This window comes from Lemur catta, chromosome 4 (assembly GCF_020740605.2).
Source record: "Lemur catta isolate mLemCat1 chromosome 4, mLemCat1.pri, whole genome shotgun sequence".
In the NCBI taxonomy this organism is placed as follows: Eukaryota; Metazoa; Chordata; class Mammalia; order Primates; family Lemuridae; genus Lemur; species Lemur catta.
Window position 1 is genome coordinate 74045853 of NC_059131.1, and position 19357 is coordinate 74065209.

At 40.1% G+C, this 19357-nt stretch overlaps 1 protein-coding gene across 1 annotated transcript; it reads right to left on the reverse strand.

Moving 5' to 3' along the window:
* Positions 1–795: 795 nt before the first annotated feature.
* PDCL3 (phosducin like 3) lies at positions 796–8834 on the reverse strand. Its single transcript, XM_045550240.1, has 6 exons — positions 8680–8834; positions 6385–6514; positions 4839–4929; positions 4429–4572; positions 3437–3645; positions 796–1173 (listed from the first exon to the last, which is right to left on the reverse strand). The coding sequence occupies exons 1-6, from the start codon at positions 8683–8685 to the stop codon at positions 1031–1033; spliced, it is 723 nt and encodes a 240-aa protein (XP_045406196.1). The 5' UTR covers positions 8686–8834; the 3' UTR covers positions 796–1030.
* Between the last annotated feature and the right edge of the window lie 10523 nt (positions 8835–19357).

Consider the following 19357-nt stretch of genomic DNA (forward strand, 5'->3'; position numbering starts at 1 on the left):
CCCTTTAAGGTAAACCACTACAGAGAGTATGTTTTTATCAGCAGCACAGGTTCTCATGTATGTAGGAAAGCAAATATCACTAAGGCAGACCTCTGACAGATAAAATGCGTGACAGCTGCTTAGCATTCTTTGAATTAGAGGAAAATTAAATTTTACAATATAATCAAAGAACTCCAAGCTGATTCAGATTTTTAAGATTCTAACCAGCATTAAGTACTGTATCATTCAACACAAATATTAGGAAATAATATTTCTTCTAATTTTTCTGTTATCAATGTCAATTTGACAAGAATGATGAAGCTAACAGGATTCTGGTTCACAAAACAACTTGATGTTTTTTATTGACTGAGATATAGTTTATCTCTTTATATGTGTGCTTATATTTCCAAAAAAGAATTTAATGTGGCCTTTTATAGTAATGAAAATAGCTGATACCTCGACAGTCTGAGATAAATATTAACTAGAAAAAACATTTAATCAAATATGGCAGTAAACTGGAATCCTTCCATTATTGCTTTGATAAGACAATGTTTGTTTCACAAAAATTGCCTATTTCTTCTAAATAGAATACTAAGATTTTTTTCTCTAGAGCTTGTTCCTATATGTTGAGTTGATAATCATATTGCTATCTTTATAAAATAAAAATAAACAATGTAACTATAAAGCTTAGTTTGCCATTTTCCACTGTATAATTTATTCACAATTACTTAAAACGTCATATTCCTTTTTATATGTCAAAAAATAGTGACTAGGTTTTATGGCTTACTTAAAATGTAAGTGAGAAAAATGTAGACATTTGCCATACCAATGTCCATTTTTAATTTTTTTTAAAGAAATGTTATAATTTAAAAAGAGTTCCAAGAAATTTAACAGAATTCCCAGCAATAATCATTTCTAAAATGTATGAGATTTGAAACATAATTATAAAAGGCTAAAAACCCAAAGGATTCATTCTTACTTTTTCTCGTTTACAAAAATCCGGACAATTTGTCATATCAAGAAAGTTCGGCAAGCTGTGGCAGCTGCAGCCTTAGTCATCCTCAGAATCACTATCCCTCCTCAGGGGGACAGAGCACCGCACTGAGGACAGCAATGTGTCTTCAATCGGTTTCTTAGGGTTCTCCTCCAGGTCTGTCTTGACTGCTCCAGACTCAGACAGTTTCCACTCCAGCTCTACGTGACAAAGAAAAAGCAAATCACCTAAAGCACCATGGGTACTGCTCCCTGCACCCTTAGTCCATTAAGTCACAGTTTTTCTAAGCAGAAAATACAATTATCAAAATGATGACAGTTTGATTTTTAGTACCATATTTTTAAGGTACCTAAAAGAAAGGAGAAAAAAAAAATCAGACCTTTAAGAAGGAAAACACAAAATACTTTCAAACATGTTTTTAGAAGATAAGATCAAATAAGGTATTATAGAAACTTGAACCTATGTGGAAATTAAAATAAAATACAAAGAATAAACCTAACCTCTGATGACGACAGTTTCCCAGGTTGGACAATTTCCCAGGCAAGAAATCAGCATGAAACATTTAAAGGAAATAATTTCTACAGGCCTGCTGGCAATCTAATCATTAAAGCTAATTTTAGTGAATAAAAGGAAATTCTTCAGCCTCAAGTCCAGTACCCCAATCTAGGGTCAAAGGATAAATGTATGATGATATCCTAGAATTGATAACATTCATTCTAATTAATAAAAAAATAAAATAAAATACCAGAAAGTAAAAAATCAGTGACTAAAGACTCAGCTCCTATATCTCACTGAAACTCCACATGGTGTGAGACCATGTGAAGCAAAATTACATGATGTATTTTTCCACTGCAGAGAAGAACTCAGGTTGAACTAAGGGAATACTCAAGAGATGCTAAAACAAGTATCTTGGCTTAAAGGAAGATCAATGCAGAGATGTTCTGCTAATGGGTACTTCTATTAAACTCTGACAACCGATTTTATTAAAGTACTCCATGAAACAGTAGAATGGTGGTACCAGGGATTGGGGGTAAATGGAAAGACATTGGTCAAAGGGTACAAACTTTTAGTTATAAGATAGATAAGTTCTGGAGACCTAATGTACAGCAATGGCAACTATAGTTAATAATCATGTATTGATTGTATACTTGAAATTTGCTAGGAGAGTAGATCTTAAGTATTCTCACCACAAAAATAAAAAGGATAACTTGTGAGGTATGGATGTGGTAATTAGTTTGTGGTGATCATTTCACATTGTATGTTAAGCCATCATGTTGTATACCTTATATATACACATTTTTGTCAATCACCTCAATGATGCTGGGGGGGAGTGCTCCACAGAGATGAGTAACACCACTATTTTCAGTTCTAGGTACTCTGGTTCAATGTTATGCAAACGCAACAAATATCTTTAAAAAAAAAACAAGAATTCTGATTCCTGACTCAAGAAAATATTTATATACTATGTTTCTATATCCAAACATATGTATATATGAGTATATATATTTAATGTTAATGTTCATTTACACACAGCATCATTTTATATAAGTTCACTAGCCCTCAAATAAGACTTTTTCTAAAAATAAAGACTGTAAGTATGATTATACACCTATCTCCCTCCCCTCATGGTACATTCAAAAAAGGTCATGGGGGCAAATGTATTTAGTTTGAAATGCAATATGCCCTTAATATTGGAAAAATGTTTAACTGATGTATCTCGCATGTGTGTGTATGTTTATACTCATCCCAGTTGAATACCATAGTGATACAGTATTAAAGTCATATTTAAAAATATGCTTTTGAAGACTAGTAAAGCATAGTTGAATGTATTATTTCAGTAAAAAGATGAAGAATTTTACTTGGTGGGAAAGCCTCTGGCCTCAAGTTCTCTTCCCCATTACATGTAGATACATATTTTGACATTTTCTATGTGTAACAGATCAAAAGGAATAAAAAAACACGTCTTTCTGAGTTAAGAGGCAGAATTAAATAAAATTTTAATTTAAATTTAAAAGCTACTAAGATATTCAACTGAAAAATATTTCTATAGAGAAACTGATATATTAGCATCTGTCACTAATATGTTCATATGAATTAAATAAAAATTCAGTGCTGTGATCTTGAACTACAACTTAAAACACCCAACTGTAGAGGCAAATAAAATATATTTGACATTAATATTAAATATATATATACATTTAAGTTCATTGTGCCTTCCTTTAACTGAGAAATTATTATAGCCCGGCTGTAACTGTTCCTTATAATTTGCCCAAGATGAGAGATTAAATGTTCTTCCTCCCTTTTAACAATCTCACACACACACACACACACACACACACACACACAGGCAAAGGTGAACTTGACAAAGCATCACAGTACTTGTCTAGGAAATAAGCATTCTCTCCAACAGAACAGAAACGTTCCCTCCCCACCTCTCACATGCCTGTCTCCAGAGCCCCTTACCATCTCTTGTCAGGTTCATGCCGCCAAACACCAGGGGACCAATAAACTGAGCCTTGATATCACCTTCGAGGTAAACAAATATCGTGGGCAGATTCCTATCAGGATAATTGGGTATGCAGGTTGTTGAAATGGCTTTGATAAATTTGACATCAGGAAACTTCCTGGCAAGACCACTGAGGTGTTGATTTATCAGGGCACAGAGGGGAATCCTATAAAAGAGAAAGAAAAAACAGAAGCAATTGTGATTGCTCGAAAAGCTCAACTACCCTTTTACCCTATGTAAAGCCTCATAATAGCTTCATGAGTGATTCTGCTGCTAGCTAAGATGAATTAATATTTTTTCAAAATTTTTCTAATATGCTCAGAGAAAGTGAAGAACTCTAAATCCAAAGTCCAATTTATTTTGGGACAAAAATAAGTCCGAAAAATAGCTTCAATGTAAAAGATAATTACTATGCCTTTCTGTAAGGTTAAATGATAGAACATCAAAGATTTAGAACGTATGAATGTGTGAACTATGTCAGAAAGCAATTTCCCGCTTTAAAGAAATTCCTAGACAAGCACTGGCCTCTACAGTTTAAGAACAGGACTGGGCATTTGAGAAACACAGAGGACCTTGGCATCACTTAGCACAGGCAATTACCATAAAGGCCAACCTCGGCATCTACAAGAGGGATTGCTTACATGGAATTCTGAAATGCCAGACTTCCTCTAGAGGGATAAATAACTTAGGAATTCTCTTTCAAAAAAAAGAAAAGTCTTCACTGGTACACTTTAACAGGAGCATTTGTATTAGTCACAAATATTAATTTGAAAGTCTTCAGATGAAAATTAGGCAATAAGGTTTGGGCAAGCCAGCAACAAACACATGTAATTTGGTGCTCCCAAAAAACCAAAACAAAAAAAATACCCTCCAATATGGATTAAGCCTGAAATGTTCAAGACATAAAATCAAATTAACATTTGATAGACAGCATGGAAGATCAGCTCACCCTTGTTTATAAAGGTGCAAGACTACCCACAAGCCCTCACCGGCTTTGGTAACCTCTTGAACATAATCCTTTCCTGAGATCTCCAAAACTTCTCCATATTTATTCTTCAGTTTAGTTGCTTTCCACTCAGCCAGTCTTTGCTGCCTGCACAATAGGAGGAGAGAAACATCTTACATAGATACACACACAAGCATGTGCACACACACATACATCTTTCAGAAAGCAATCCTTATAACGGTCCAAGTTTATTTATTTCTCATGGCAAGAGTATAGACAAGTTTGTTGACATTTGCAATATTGCTATTATAGTCCTTTCCAAAAGTTATCTCAGCTGGAAAATTCATTTTTCAAAAGAAACACATTTTATTACCACACCAAAAAAACAAACTGTCTCTCTGGGTGGTACTAACCTGTACATTTCAATAGCACGTTCATCCTCCTCATTAAATTCATCTTCATGATCCTCCAGCTCTTCCAAAGTCATATCTTCATATGTTTTCACTGAATTTAGTTATGTTGACAAAGAGCAAAAAATTTAAAAAGATAAACAAACATGCATTTTGCTTTTTTCCCTTTGCTTTTCTCCTAAAGGCATGTACACAACACCAGAAGATCCCCAGCCCACCAAAAAAAAAAAAAAATCGTTAAGTTATTACACTAAGAAGTTGCGGGTATTTTGAAAAGATAGGCCTATGTTGATTTCTGCAGACTTGACTATCTTACCTCCACACAATAATAAGGTATAAATGAGAAGTTTCCCAAGTTTATAAAATAAGAGATTTGCCTGAAGTCACCTGGTCCAATCTTCAAGTACATGAACAGTTCTCATATCATCCAAGGAGACAGGATACTATTCAGTCCTCCCCAAGCACACCCTTCCTAGAGTTAAAGGTGATTACCACATACTTCTTGGTCTTTTATTATGAGTGATAAGCAGCTCTATCTTTTCTTGTAAACAATTGCTATAAAATCTGCATTTTTATTGCCATAAACACTTTCTCAAAATCGAATCAGGTTTTTCCCCTCGCCCCATCATTCCCTGAAGCTCTACTCAAGGTCAACAATGACCCCTCACTTCTTCACTGATGCCTCTCTCCTCCTACCCCTATGGCTGCCCCACCCCTTTGAACTTTATGCTGTTCACTGCCTGACTCCTCCACTAGAATGTAAGTTCCATGAGGCAAAGAATTTTGTCTGGTGCACACATAGCTAAATCCCCACACCCAGAATAGCACATGACATGTGATAATCATTCAATAAACATTTGCTGGATAAATACTTTCTAATATATCCTTCTCTAAATTAGCTCTAACATGCACACAGGGGACAAAAGTACTAGTCCCTGTGATCAGTGGTTCTCACACTTTCGCATGCACCAGAAGTCCTTTATAGAACTTGTTTAAAATGCAGATTCCGTGGCCTCATCCCAGAGATTCCGATTGAGTAAAGATTGAGGGTGTTTTTTTAACAAGCACTCCAAGGGATTCCAATGCAAATACACGGCTACCTTTGAGAAAACCCCTCACAGACCCCACATATTGCAAACATCTTATGCCTCCCCAAATTAAGCTATTTTAACATCCTTAATCAATCCATAAAGATGATAAAATATAAGCTCAGGAGAATACAAACACTAAAAACTTTGACCGAATTTCAATGATGTTATTTAACGTGAATCACAGACCAGAAAGTCAAGACTCAGAAATACTTTGTTGAGGATTATCATGTGCTCATCGGACACACACAAGGACTTATGAGACCTCTGAAGTCCCCCTAATTCTATGGCCCAGGAAGGTGAAGGCTAAAGACACCTTGTGATCTGCCTGAGGTCCCAGACTTGCCAGCACTCTGGTCCCTGTCTCCTGCTCAGAGGATCCTTCCACTGCAGTAGTCAGAGGCTTAGAAAGTTGTTCCCTAACTCAGAAAGACACGGAACAAGAAAATGAGCAAGCTCACCCACTGACTGCTGGAGGACTCTCTGCTCCTCCTCTTCTGCCTCCTTTTCCAAATCTTCCAGACTTTGCTTTGAGGGCAAGATGCCCTTTTTGCGTAAGATGTCATTCCACTCAGTGTCTGCATTGGGGTCCTAGAACAGGAGGACCAAGGCTGCCATGAGTGCAAAGTCCAGTATGGAGGGCACCGTGTTAGGCAAGGGGCCAAATGGGCAAAGTGGTGGAAAGGGAGGAATTCAAACCAAATTATTCTGTTGTCTATTTCTGAGAAAGTGTCAAAAGCCCCACAGTCACTGTTCTATTCTTCCTGTCTATCCCTCCTCCCTCCCCCTGTGGGGGAGCTAGTCTTGGCTAAAAATCAGGATATAATGTGCAGATCAGCATGAGTACTGATACCAAGGCTCCGACCTGACTTACGTTCAATATTTTTATTAATGACTTGGCGTGATTCATTCAACAGATTTTTTAAGTACCTACCACAGGTATTAGACAACGGAGAAGCACAGTGAATAAAACAGTCAACTATGTCATAGTCAAGAGGAATAGACAGGTAACGACAAGTACACATATACAAGTGCAATGACAAACAGGCTGCTGGTCTAGAGAGTTACAGGGGACCTGCATTCCACAGGGTAGACAGAGATGTTCTCCATAGGAGGTGACATTTAACCAGCACCTGAGGGTGGGGAGCAACCAGCCACGGGAGTGTGGGGACTTAGGAAACAGCTTTTCAGGCAGAGTGAACAGAGATTGTGACATTTTGAGCATCTCAAAGCTTAGAGAGGCTGCAGTGCAATCTGAGAGGGAGGAGAGCCTGAGGCTAGGCTGACAGAATTCTCTAGTGGCCAGACCTGAAAGGAAGAGCTGAGAGCCCTCAGAGCAGCTGGTAACAGTTAATGTTTATTAAACACTAAGTTCTGGACACTCTTCTAAGCCCTTCACTTGTACCTACTCACATAATCCTCACAAGCCTAGGGGAGGCATGGTGTTTAGAAAGACACTGCCCTGCTAGAACAGTTGGCCAAATATATGCGGATCAAATGTCAGAAAGATCAGTGTCAAACTGGGCTCTTAGATCCAGAACCCAGCTGCCCAAGCACGGGTTTGCATGGTGTGGCGGGAACACCGCTTATGGAGCACAGGCTTGGTTTGGAGCACAAATCAAGGTGCGCTGTGGAAAGGGCACTGGGATAACCTGGCTCCAGCCCCACCTCTGTATCACAATCTTGCTGAGATACATCAAAAGGAAAATGGACAGAAGCCTTTAAACAAGGTAGTCAGGGAAGGCCTCTGAAGAGGTGGCATTCTAAAGCAGGGACCTGAAGGATGGAGGATGCAAAGGAGGGGCCAGAACAGTCCCTGAGCTTCCTCTTCGCGTTTAAGAGGCTCTGGCTGTGGCAGACTCTCTGTCCTTGTAGAGGGTCATCCCCTGCCGCCCCCAATGCGTCCCTCCCCAGCCAATCCCACACAGCATCTCCACTTCCCCTCTGCCACTGAGCAGAGGCTACTTAATCAGAATTCCTGACCACAGCGAGATCAGGGAAAGCTGGGTCTTTGGACAGTGACAAAATTTAGTTGTCATAGATTTCTGCTCAGAAAGGTGCCCATTTCCAAGGTGTTTTCATTGGACTTCAGTCAAGTTCCATTAGCAAATTCCAGCTACCAAAAAAGAATAAAACTAGGGGATTTTGATTTTTGTCTATTTTAAGAAAAAACTCAGCACTGAGCAGAGGGACCCCTCAGGCTGAGCTCTGGAACCCAGGTGGTCTGAAATGGAGCGCACCCCAACCGAACACCAGAGTTCGGAGGAAGAGGGTGTTAAGCCCTCACCTAGCTCTAAGTGCAGCCAGGTACATGGGTTCCGCCGCTGCTGCAGGTAGTAGGATCCCCTGGGCCGGACCCTCCGCTTCTCTACGCCTCAGCTTCCACGTCCCCACAATGAGTCCACAGCACACCTGCTCGGCTGCTAACTAAGGGAGTTAACAAATAGCAAACAACTTTTGTCACGTGGGATGTGGCAAGTTCTTCACGGGACCCGGTGTGGGCAGACCTCGCGCTTCCACGAGGAAGCCTGCAATGGCAGAGAGTTGAAGTCTAGGGCACAGTGCGGAGGCGACACCCAGCCCTGGGTCCGGCAGGGACCACGCCCGCCCGCCCGCACTGCGCCTGCGCGGGGCCTGGACGCGTGCGTCCTCCCCCGTGTCTGCGGTGCCTGGCGCTTCCCGCAAGCCCGGCATCCGTCCAACGGGACAAATGAGCGGCCGGAACCACCAGGCCCCGCGCCGCGCGCCGCGCTCACCTGCATTGTGTCTCCAACCGCTCACGCCAGTCCGGCCGCGGTACCTCCGGCCCTCAGGTCCCGTCTGCGCACGCGCGCAACTGCCGCCCCACCTCTTCTCTCAGCCCGGCCTTCAGGCGAGAGCATTGAGTCTGCGCCTGATCCCCAAGGAACGGGCGCCGAAGTTATGCGCGTGCGTGGAGCAGGACACGCCCATCGACTTCCGGCCGCGGAGTTCACGTGACCCAGGACTGATTTTTGAGCATTGCCTTATTAAGGCATGTGTTCGGCCCAGTGTCGGTGGAATGGTGTGCACAGTGGCAGTGCGCATTGCACGGTGCCTGCCCAAACCTGTGAAGAGATCTCGGTGGCCTTGACTAAAAAGTCAGAAATAAAAATACATCTCAGTCATCTGCTGTTACAATTAAAAATGATGTAGGGTCACCTGGAATTCAACACTATCATTTAGGTATCGGGTAAGGCAACCCATTCATAAAAATTTTACTGAGAGCCTGCTATATACCAGGCACCATTCTAGGCTCTGCTGATACTGCCGTGATCAAAACACAAGACATTTGTGTCTTTTTGATAATAGCCATCCTAACTGGGGTGACATATTACATTTTGGTTTTGATTTGCATTTCCCTGATAATTAATGATGTTGGACATTTTTTCATATATTTGTTGGCCATTTGTATGCCTTCTGAGAAATGGCTGTTCAGATCATTTGACCATTTCTTAATTAGGTTTTGTGTGTGTGTGGCTGTTGAGATGTTTGAGTTCTTGTATATTCTGGATATTAATTCTGTCACATGAGTAATTTGCAAATATTTCCTCCCACTCTGTAGGTTGTCTTTTCACTCTGTTGACTTGTTTCCTTTGCTGTGCAAAAGCTTTTTAGTTTAATATAATCCCATTTGTTTACTTTTGCTCTTGTTGCCTGTGCCTTTGAGGTTTTACTCATAAAATCTTTTCCCAGACCAACGTCCTGAAGTGTTTTCCCTGTTTTTCTTCTGGTAGTTTTGGGTCTTACATTTAGTTCTTTGATCCATTTTGAGTTAATTTTTGTGGAGCATGAGAGGTCAGAGTTTAATTTCATTCTTCTGCATATAGTTATCCAGTTCTCCCAGCACCATTTATTGAAGAGACTGTCCTTTCCCCAATGAGTGTTCTTGGTGTCTTTGTCAAAAGTTAGTTGGCTGTAGATACATGGATTAATTTCTCGGTTCTCTTTTCTGTTCCATTGTCTGTTTTTATGTCAGTACCACACTGATTTGATTACTACAGCTTATAGTATATTTTGAGGTCTGGTAGTGTGATACCTCCAGCTTTGTTCTCTTTGCTCATGGTTCCTTTGGCTATTTGGGGCTTTTGTGATTCCATACAAATTTTAGGAGTTTTTTTCCTATTTTTGTGAAGAATGTTATTGGCATTTTGATAGGGATTGCATTGAATCTGCAGATTGCTTTGGGTAGTATTGTCATTTTAACAATATTAATTCTTCCAATCCATGAGCACAGAATGTCTTTCCATTTGTTTTTATCATCATCAATTTCTTTCATTAGTGCTTTGTAGTTTTCTTTGTGAGGTCTCTCACCTCCTTAGTTAAATTTATTCCTACATTTTTTCTTATAGCTATTGTAAATGGGATTGCCTTCTTGATTCCTTTTTTAGCTAGTTTGTTGTTCATGTATAGAAATGCTACTGATTTTTGTATATTCGTATCCTGCAACTTTACTGAATTCATTTATCAGTTGTAAGAGTCTTTAGGTTTTTCTGTATATAAGATCACATCATCTGCAAACAGGGACAGTTCAACTTCTTTTTTTCCAATTTGGATGCCCTTTATTTCTTTCTCTTGCCTAATTGCTTTGGATAGGACTTCTAGTACTATGTTGAATAAAAGTGGTAAGAATGGGCTTTTTCTCATTCACTAAGATGTTAGCTGTGGGTTTGTCATAAATGCTGGTAAGGATGCAGAGAAAAGGGAACTCTTATACACTGTTGGTGGAAATGTAAACTAGTACAGCCACTATGGAGAACAGGATGGAGGCTCATCAGGAAACTACAAACATAACTATCATATTATCCAGAAAGCCCACTACTTGACCTTTATCCAAAGAAAAGGAAATCAGTATATCAAAGAGACATCTGTACTCCCATGTTTATTGCAGCACTATTCACACAATAGCCAAAATACGGAATCAACCTAGGTATCCAACAACAGATAAATGGATAGAGAAAATGTGGTATATATACACAATGGAATACTATTCAAGTGTAGAAAAGAATGAAATCCTGTCATTTGTGGCAACATGAACGGAACTAGAGGAGATTATGTTAAGTGTAATAAGCCAGTAACAGAAAGTTAAATACTGCATGTTCTCACTCATATGTGGAAGCTAAAAAATCTCTAATCTCATAGAAGTAAAAAGTAAGACAGAAGACACTAGGCGCTGGGAAGGGTAAGAGGAAGGGAGGAATGGAGAGAGATTTGTTAAAGGATACAAAATTACAGCTAGATAAGAGGAATAAGTTCTAGTGTTCTATACGACTGTAGGATGACTGTAGTTACCAATAGTATATTTAGTTTTAAATAGCTAGAAGGAGGATAGTAAATATTCCCAACACAAAGAAATGATAAATGTTTGGGATGATGAATATGATATGGTAATTACCCTGATTGGATCACTACATGTTATATGTGTTGAAACATCAGTATGTACCCTGTGAATGTGGACCAGTATTATTTGTCAATTAAAAAGATAAAATTTAAAAAGACATGAAAACAGAAAGTTAAAGTCATTTTATCTGGTTGAGCCTCAGGAAACCCACATATGCAAAAGTGCTTAGCCCTAAGGCAGGCACACAGGAGGCATGGAGTAAAAGTTAGCAGTCTGACATAAAATGCAGGTGTTGGGCTCCAGGGCTTCTGCAAATGCAGCACTCCCAGTTTAAGGTAAGAAAACAATATTCCTGCCTAGTAATGGAAGGAAGCATCCTATACACCTGGGCTAACTTGCTGCCTCCTGGCAATGAAGCAGACACAGATAATAGAAACCCACACACCTGTTGGGTGGGTGTAGGGCTTCCAACCTTGGCTATGCCTTAGAATCACCTGGGAGCCTTTAAAAACTGCAGCTATCCATGGGCTCCAATCCCAGACAAATTAAATCCCTGGAGATGAGGCCTGGGACTGATATTTTCTGAAAGATCCTTAGGTGATGCTAAAGTCACAGCCATTGCTATACAGTGAATCAAATGATTGCTTGAGAGCAAGACCTTTGATTTGATAATTTATTAGGATCCTTAAGATTTACCTACCTCCTCCCAACTGAATTACTGGTCCTTTTAAGCAAAAAGTGTTTGTGAATGAATTTCCCTCGGTCTCACCACCGAAATCAGGACCGGGACTACTACTGATTTTGACTCTGTGCTTCCCTTTCAGGCTTGCACAGTAATAGACTCGGTGTTCTGTGCTTTTCTCAGCCCCAGCCTTTGCTGTTTCCTGAGGGCTGTTCTCTAAGACTCAGCCAGTCTACAATTCCCCACATGATCTCTCTCCAGGGATTAACAAACCAAATGCCTGCACCCTAGTACCCACTCCTTTCAGTGGGAAAGGTGCCCCTCCCACTTTGGTCAAAAAGTTATTCTTCTGTTATTCTTTTCTCCTGTGCAGCAGATCACAGTCCTTCTCACTTCCCCCAGAGACTTCTTACTATCATTCCATCTCTCTTGGCTGTGGAGAAAATAATGGGAGCTCAGGAGAAAAGATTAGAGCCATAAGACTTGGAAAAGGAAAGGTAGCCTATTTCTATTTGTGGATGATATGATATAATAACATACTTGGAAAACCCAGGGGAATCAAGTTTTAAATTCATACCAACAATCTGAGAATTCAGTATAAGAACAGTATATAAAATTAACATATAAAAATAGCCTTCATTTGTATTTACAATATCACAAACTAGAAAATACGATGAACCCCAATTACAATAACAACAGAAAAGAAAAAGCATTTAGGAATAAACTTAAGAAATGCACAAAAACCCACCTGAGGAAAATTACAAAACCTTCCTAAAGATACAAAAGCAGACTTGAACACATGGAGAAAGAAATATCCTTTATTTTTGGATAGGATGACTCAACATCATAGAGATGTCAATTTTCTCCAAGTTAATATGCAAAATCTAACACCATCTTAATTTAAAAACCCAACAAATTATTTTCTGAGGTAGGCAGGTTGATTTCAAAGTTTTTATGATAAAATAACAATCAAGAATAGCACAAGGTGGGAGGGAGAGCTAGTCTTACCAGACATTAAAACAATGTGGTATTGATGCATGAATAGACAAAGAGATCAAGGAAGCAGCATAGTAAGTTCAGAACAAGCCCAGAAATAGAGCCAAGTACACATAAGTGTTGGCGTATGCTTAAGATGGCATCTCAATCCACTGCAGAAGGACTTTTAATTAATAGCATTGGGACAATTGGATAACATATGAAAATAGATAAAATTGGATACATACTCCACAGTGTATGTATAAAAAATAAAAAAGAAAAAATACTAGAAGAACTCATGGAATAACTTCTTTATAACCTAGAAATGGAAAAGGACTTTGACTATCACTCAAAATCCAAAAGAAATCAAATCCAAAACAAAGATTTGACTACTTACATTTTTTTTACATAGGAATAATGCATCTATGCATGCTACCTTTGGTGTAAAAGAAAAGATTAAATAAGAATACATTTATGTGAATATTCGTATTTGCTTAGTTTTATATTAATAAAAAGGATTACAGAAAGAAGAAACCAGAAATTAATGGAAATGGTTAACTATTTGGGGGAAGAGGGAACTGTGGTGAGGGCAGGGATGGGAATGAGAGTCCTCTGATAAACTTATATTTAGGAGCAGATAGTTTTGTAGGGCCTGAAGCAGTTTCAATCTTCGATGCTGCTATAGTTTGGATGTTTGTCTCCCAAAACCTCACATTGAAATTTGGATCCCCAGTGTTGGAGATGGGGACTAATGGGAGATATCATGGGGAAGAATCCCTCATGAATGGCTCAGTGCCATCCTTGGGTAAGAGTGAGTTCCTGCTATATTTGTTCCCATGAGAGCTGGTTGTTAAAAAGAGCCTGGTACCTTGCTACTCTCTCTCTCTCTCTCTTGCTTCATCTCTTGCCATGTGATCTCTGCACACACCAGCTCCCCTTCAACTTCTGCCATGAGTGGAAGTCACCTGAGGTCCTCACTAAAAGCAGATGGTGTCACCATGCTTCTTGTACAGCCCGCAGAACCATGAGCCAAATAAACCTCTTTTCTTTATAAATTACCCATCCTTAGGTATTCCTTTATAGCAACACAGACAGACAAGGACCTATACCCTCTTTAAGAATACAAAATTATAAATGTAGAATTAAGCATGAAAGGGAATATTTAAACAACATACTGTATTTTAGTTAACTGTATAATACCATAGACTAACTTCTATGGTAGCCAGAAGCTTCATGAAGGTTTATATAATTTTTCTCACATAGGTTTTTGTGTACTTCTGGCTTAAGTCAAGCCCAGTTTCTTCAAGAACTGCCCAAATGCCTCATTTGGACAGAACTCCAAAGATTACATTCATATCACATTGCGTTCTCTGGCCCTGTAACTTCATGTCACATCACTGAATGAATGGTCAGTGACAGTATTCCTCCAAGTCGTTTCTGCCCTGGGACAGCCAGCAATAATCATGCATGGAAACAGCTGCAAACCACAGAAACATGTATCAGTAAATATATCCTCAATTCAGCCTTCTCTTAGCCTTAGTGATTTCCTATTAATTGGAGCCCACTTTGTTATCTATAACTTAATTTCCACTAATCAACAGTGGCTTTTGCCAGATTTTGCTTTTGTCTCCTTACCTTTGGCAGCATCTCTGACAATGTCAATCGTTCTTGATATGTTTTTCTACACATTTGCTCACTGCAGAGATGGAAGACCTGGGGCTGGCCTGCCTGCCTGCCTAGAAGTGCCTGTTTATTCCACTTCTCCCCTCTGGGGTAGGTGGTTTATGGCCTCGCATAAATGATAAATGGATTTAATAAAACAGTGAGGGAGACAAATTCTGAAGTTATACACGGTGTATGGATTTCTTAACAGGCAAGTATAAGAAAAATTTTTCCATTGAGCTCAAGCACCCACAAAAATGTGACTCCTGCTTAGACTCGCTTCCGCAGGACGCTCCTGTGATGCACGACTACATGGGACATTACAGTTCCTTTACGTGAGCAATTTTCTAAGCAAAATGCCTGGTATTAATGACTCTTGCACAAATTGCTGGAAAAGCTGCTGCAGCTGGCATTAAAGTTTGGTGAATGTGAATCTTTGCCTATGGGATCCTGAATATAGAAATGATGTTATTAGATTGATTATAGAAATGATCGTTCCTTCTCCTTCCAGGGAAAGCACACAGGCAGATTCACGTAATAAGCTGATTTCCAAATTTCATTTCTTTCTAAGACAAAAGGCCCATACATAAACATTCAGCTGATTGGCAATGGTTAGAAGAGCAAGTCTAATGAGATACCATTAAACGTGGAACTCCATGGCTACTGCCAGATTAACTGGAATTTCACATTCCAAATGCGATTTATGTTTGATCTTTAGGCAACTGCCAGATTTATTTGTGTGTGATTTTTCAGTTAGTGAAAAGCTGCACTCCACTCCCCTTCCTTTCATCTCATTGTCTTCTATCCCTGGATTACCTGTCTTCAAAGAATATAAGAGAATTGGAAAGAAAGTGTGCTGGCATGTTATTACAGATGATTGCATGGCTGCCGGCTTCTATCCATTTTGAGATTAGCTGAAGGTTAAGGTGATTAAGGGGTGGCTGCAGGTACAACTAGATGCTGAGATGATGTCTGCAGTGAAAACATTTGGAAGTTTTTAGAATGTCCAAATGCTGTAGACTGACCAAATGCTCACCAAATCTGCCTCTTGTTCTTCTAGGCCACACAGTAGATTGCATTTCTAGCTTCCTTTGTAGGCAGGCATGGTCGTATGACTGAGCTCTGGTAGAAGAAATGGCCTGGCCCATATAAATCCTCTCTCCAAACATCCTCTTCTCTCTCCCCATCCACTTGCTGAACAGTTGAGGACTTGGAGGCCCTTGAGCCCATCTTGGGCAGAGCCTATCAGGTAGAAGGAACTGGACATTGAACAACCAGAAACACCTGCAGTGGATTGTGTGGAAGATGGAAATAAAATTCTGAGGCAAGTCACTGAGACTCAGGGGGTTATCTGTTGCAGTAACTAGTGTTACTCTACTATGCTACTCTGCAGGACTGTGGGGATTAGTATAAAGCACCCACTACAGTGCCTGAAAGAGTTCATACTCAGGACACAAAACTTCCAGGCCTCCAGAAATGGAAGCTAACAGCAAGGAATCTGTGATGTAATGTTAGTGTGTGTGGATATATATTTGTAATTGTGTGTACAGCACATTACTGAGAGCTTACATTCATTCTTTTGTTTAATCATAATAACATACATAGGCGGTAGCTTCTGACATTTGCCCCATTTTACAGATGAATAAACTGAGGCTCAGAGAAGTCAAGTAAGTTGTCAAAGGTCACACAGGTAGTTGATGACACAGCTGAGCCCCTAACCAAGCTCTTAGCCACTGTATTTTTAAAAATTCAAAAGGGACAAATCTATAGTGTGCCCAAAGGCTACTTGCTAACTTGACAGAAGAGAGGAAGATTTTTCAGAACCTAGTCATGGCGACCTCCCCAGCACAGGATTCACACTGTCCCCAAGGTAGAAGATCCTTTGCCTGTGCTGTACTAACAATAATAAATAACAAGCACTGAGTACTTAGGAGGTGCCAGAGGCTGTCCTAAATTCTTTATAAGGATTAACTCATGTAATACTTTTAGAACAACCCTACAAGGTAGTTTCTCTTACTGTGCTCACGTCAATGGTGAGGAAACTGAGGCAGCAAATGGTGAGGTAACTTGTCAAGATTACACAAATAGTAAGAGGCATGGGTAGAATTTAAACCCAGGCAGTGTGTGTGTGTTTGGGTTGGGGTAGGGGTTGCCTATGGTGGAAGAAGGCATGAAGAACCCCCCGGCTGTGCCCTCTGCCCTATAGTCAGACCAGGGTACTTGTCCCTGGACCATGCCCTACATTACCCCATTTCCCTGTCTCTGGGTTATTCTCTCTGTTGGGGACATTCTCTTCCATCACCATCTACAGACATCCTATAGATCCTTGAAGGACCAATTCAAGAACTACCTCTCTCCTTGATTGTCCTGGACAAAAACAATCTCTTCCTTTCTGTGTTTCCATATAAATTTATTTGTACATTATTTTCTCCATTTATGAATTGTTACTTTTTACACAATTGACTTCCAACACACCCACTACCACCTTAAGAAAAAAACTGCCAATACAGTTGAAGCTCTGCTGTAAGCTTCCTGGTTTGTATTAGTCTTCCTTCCCTCAGGAATCACTGCTCTCCTAAATTTGATATTTATTCTCACCAAGGTGCTCAACTTACATAAATGTTATCTTGCTATAAAAAGCATCATCCTTGTTTTATTCAACATCATGATTTTAGGACTTCTAACTTTGTGTAAGTGGTTGATTCAATTTCACTGCTATATAAATTTCATTTTTATGAATAACAATGTTTATCTCTTCTCTTATTAATGGACATTTGGCTTCTTTACAACTTTATTTATTTATTTAGATGGTCTAGCTCTGTCACCCAGGCTAGAGTGCAGTGGCATTATTGAGGCTCACTACAACATCAACTCCTGGGGTCAAGCAATCCTCCTGCCTCAGCCTCCTGAATTGCTGGGACCACAGATGCATGCTATCATGCCTGGATAATTTTCCTATTTTTTGCATAGAGGGGGTCTCACTGTGTTACTCAGGCTAGTCTCAAACTCCTGGGCTCAAGCAATCCTCCACTTCAGCCTCCCAAAGTGCTGGGATTACAGGCATGAGCTACCACACCCAGCAATAACTCTTTTGCTCAAACAAACCATGTGAACACTCTTGTCCCTGTGTCTTCAAGGACTTTGCTAGATTTTCTCTGGTGGCTAAGTTTCAGAAAGGATAACATGGCAGTGAAGACTTGTAGGATCAAGATTTTAGTGAGATGTAAACCAGAAAGGCAAACAAACTAAGCCTTTTGGGGTGGCACATTTCTTCTAGGGATGTCTGAGAGTTCCAGGAAAAGTAGCTGTGAAACTGAAAACTGGGCAGAATTTGTTACCACTCTAACGGGATGACAGGGCAAAAATTAGAGACTAGAGTATGCAATGGGGAAGCCCACGACAAACTCTCAACTAATTCAGTCAGGACCCTAAAGAACTGCAAGAGTAAGTGTGAGCAGTAAATGAAAACAAGAGAAATAGCAGACAATAGAAACAGTCATAAAAGAGATCTAGATAATATAGTTATCAGAAACAAACTAAAAATATCTATTCTCATTATGTTAAAGGAGAAAAAAAGACAAAATCAAGAATTTCATCAGAAATCTAGAAACTATTAGTTGAGTGTGGTGGTATGTACCTGTAGGCCCAGCTACTTGGGAGGCTGAGACTGGAGCCTGAGCCTCATGGTTTTCTGGAGAGGCTGGAGTTGTTATGCCTTAACTTAATGCTGTCAGCAATAAAGAAACAGCTTTCGTGGGGGCAAGTCCTTTTGGTACACTTTGTGTAATGAAAACCATCTTTTAAGTGTAATTGGAGCCAACATTTATTGGGTGTTCACTATGTAGCACCATGCCAAGCCCTTCACATGGACCATCTCCTTAGTCCTCACAAAATCTATGTGAAGAAGTTACTAGTACTACCAACCCCATTTTACCATAAAGGAAACTGAGGCACAGGGATGGGCATTGACCTACCCAAGGCTACCCAGCTAAAGGCAGAGGAGACAGGAGTTGAAGCCAGCCAGCCTATCCCAATTCCATACCCTCAACTCTTGATAACAAGGTAGTTAGGGGATGCTAAATCAATACCAAAGATGGTAAGTTTTAAAAAATATATTCCATTATTAAAAAATACACCCAACACCTCCCCACCAAGACGTTCCAATACAGGCCGGGCGTGGTGGCTCACGCCTGTAATCCTAGCACTCCAGGAGGCCGAGGTGGGTGGATCGCTCGAGGTCAGGAGTTCGAGACCAGCCTGAGCAAGAGTGAGACCCTGTCTCTACTAAAAATAGAAAGAAATTATCTGGCCAACTAAAAATATATATAGGAAAAAATTAGCCGGGCACGGTGGCACATGCCTGTAGTCCCAGCTACCCGGGAGGCTGAGGCAGTAGGATCGCTTAAGCCCAGGAGTTTGAGGTTGCTGTGAGCTAGGCTGACGCCACGGCACTCACTAGGGCAACAAAGCGACACTCTGTCTCCAAAAAAAAAAAAAAAGACTTTCCAACACAAAGTGAAAATGGGTGTAAAAACAGTTTTTCCTCTGCTCCCATACCACAATGTGTGTGTGGTTTTTCCCCAAGCAAGCAATCAGTTCTGCAGCTGGGTGTCCGATGCCAATGGCAAGACCCAGGTTGTTTTACCTGTCATTCTGACTGACCGGCTGTAAAACAAAGTTCAACTAATTTGCTACAGTAGCTCATAGAACTCGGGGAAACACTCATGTTTACGGTTTCTTGTAAAGGATAGTATAC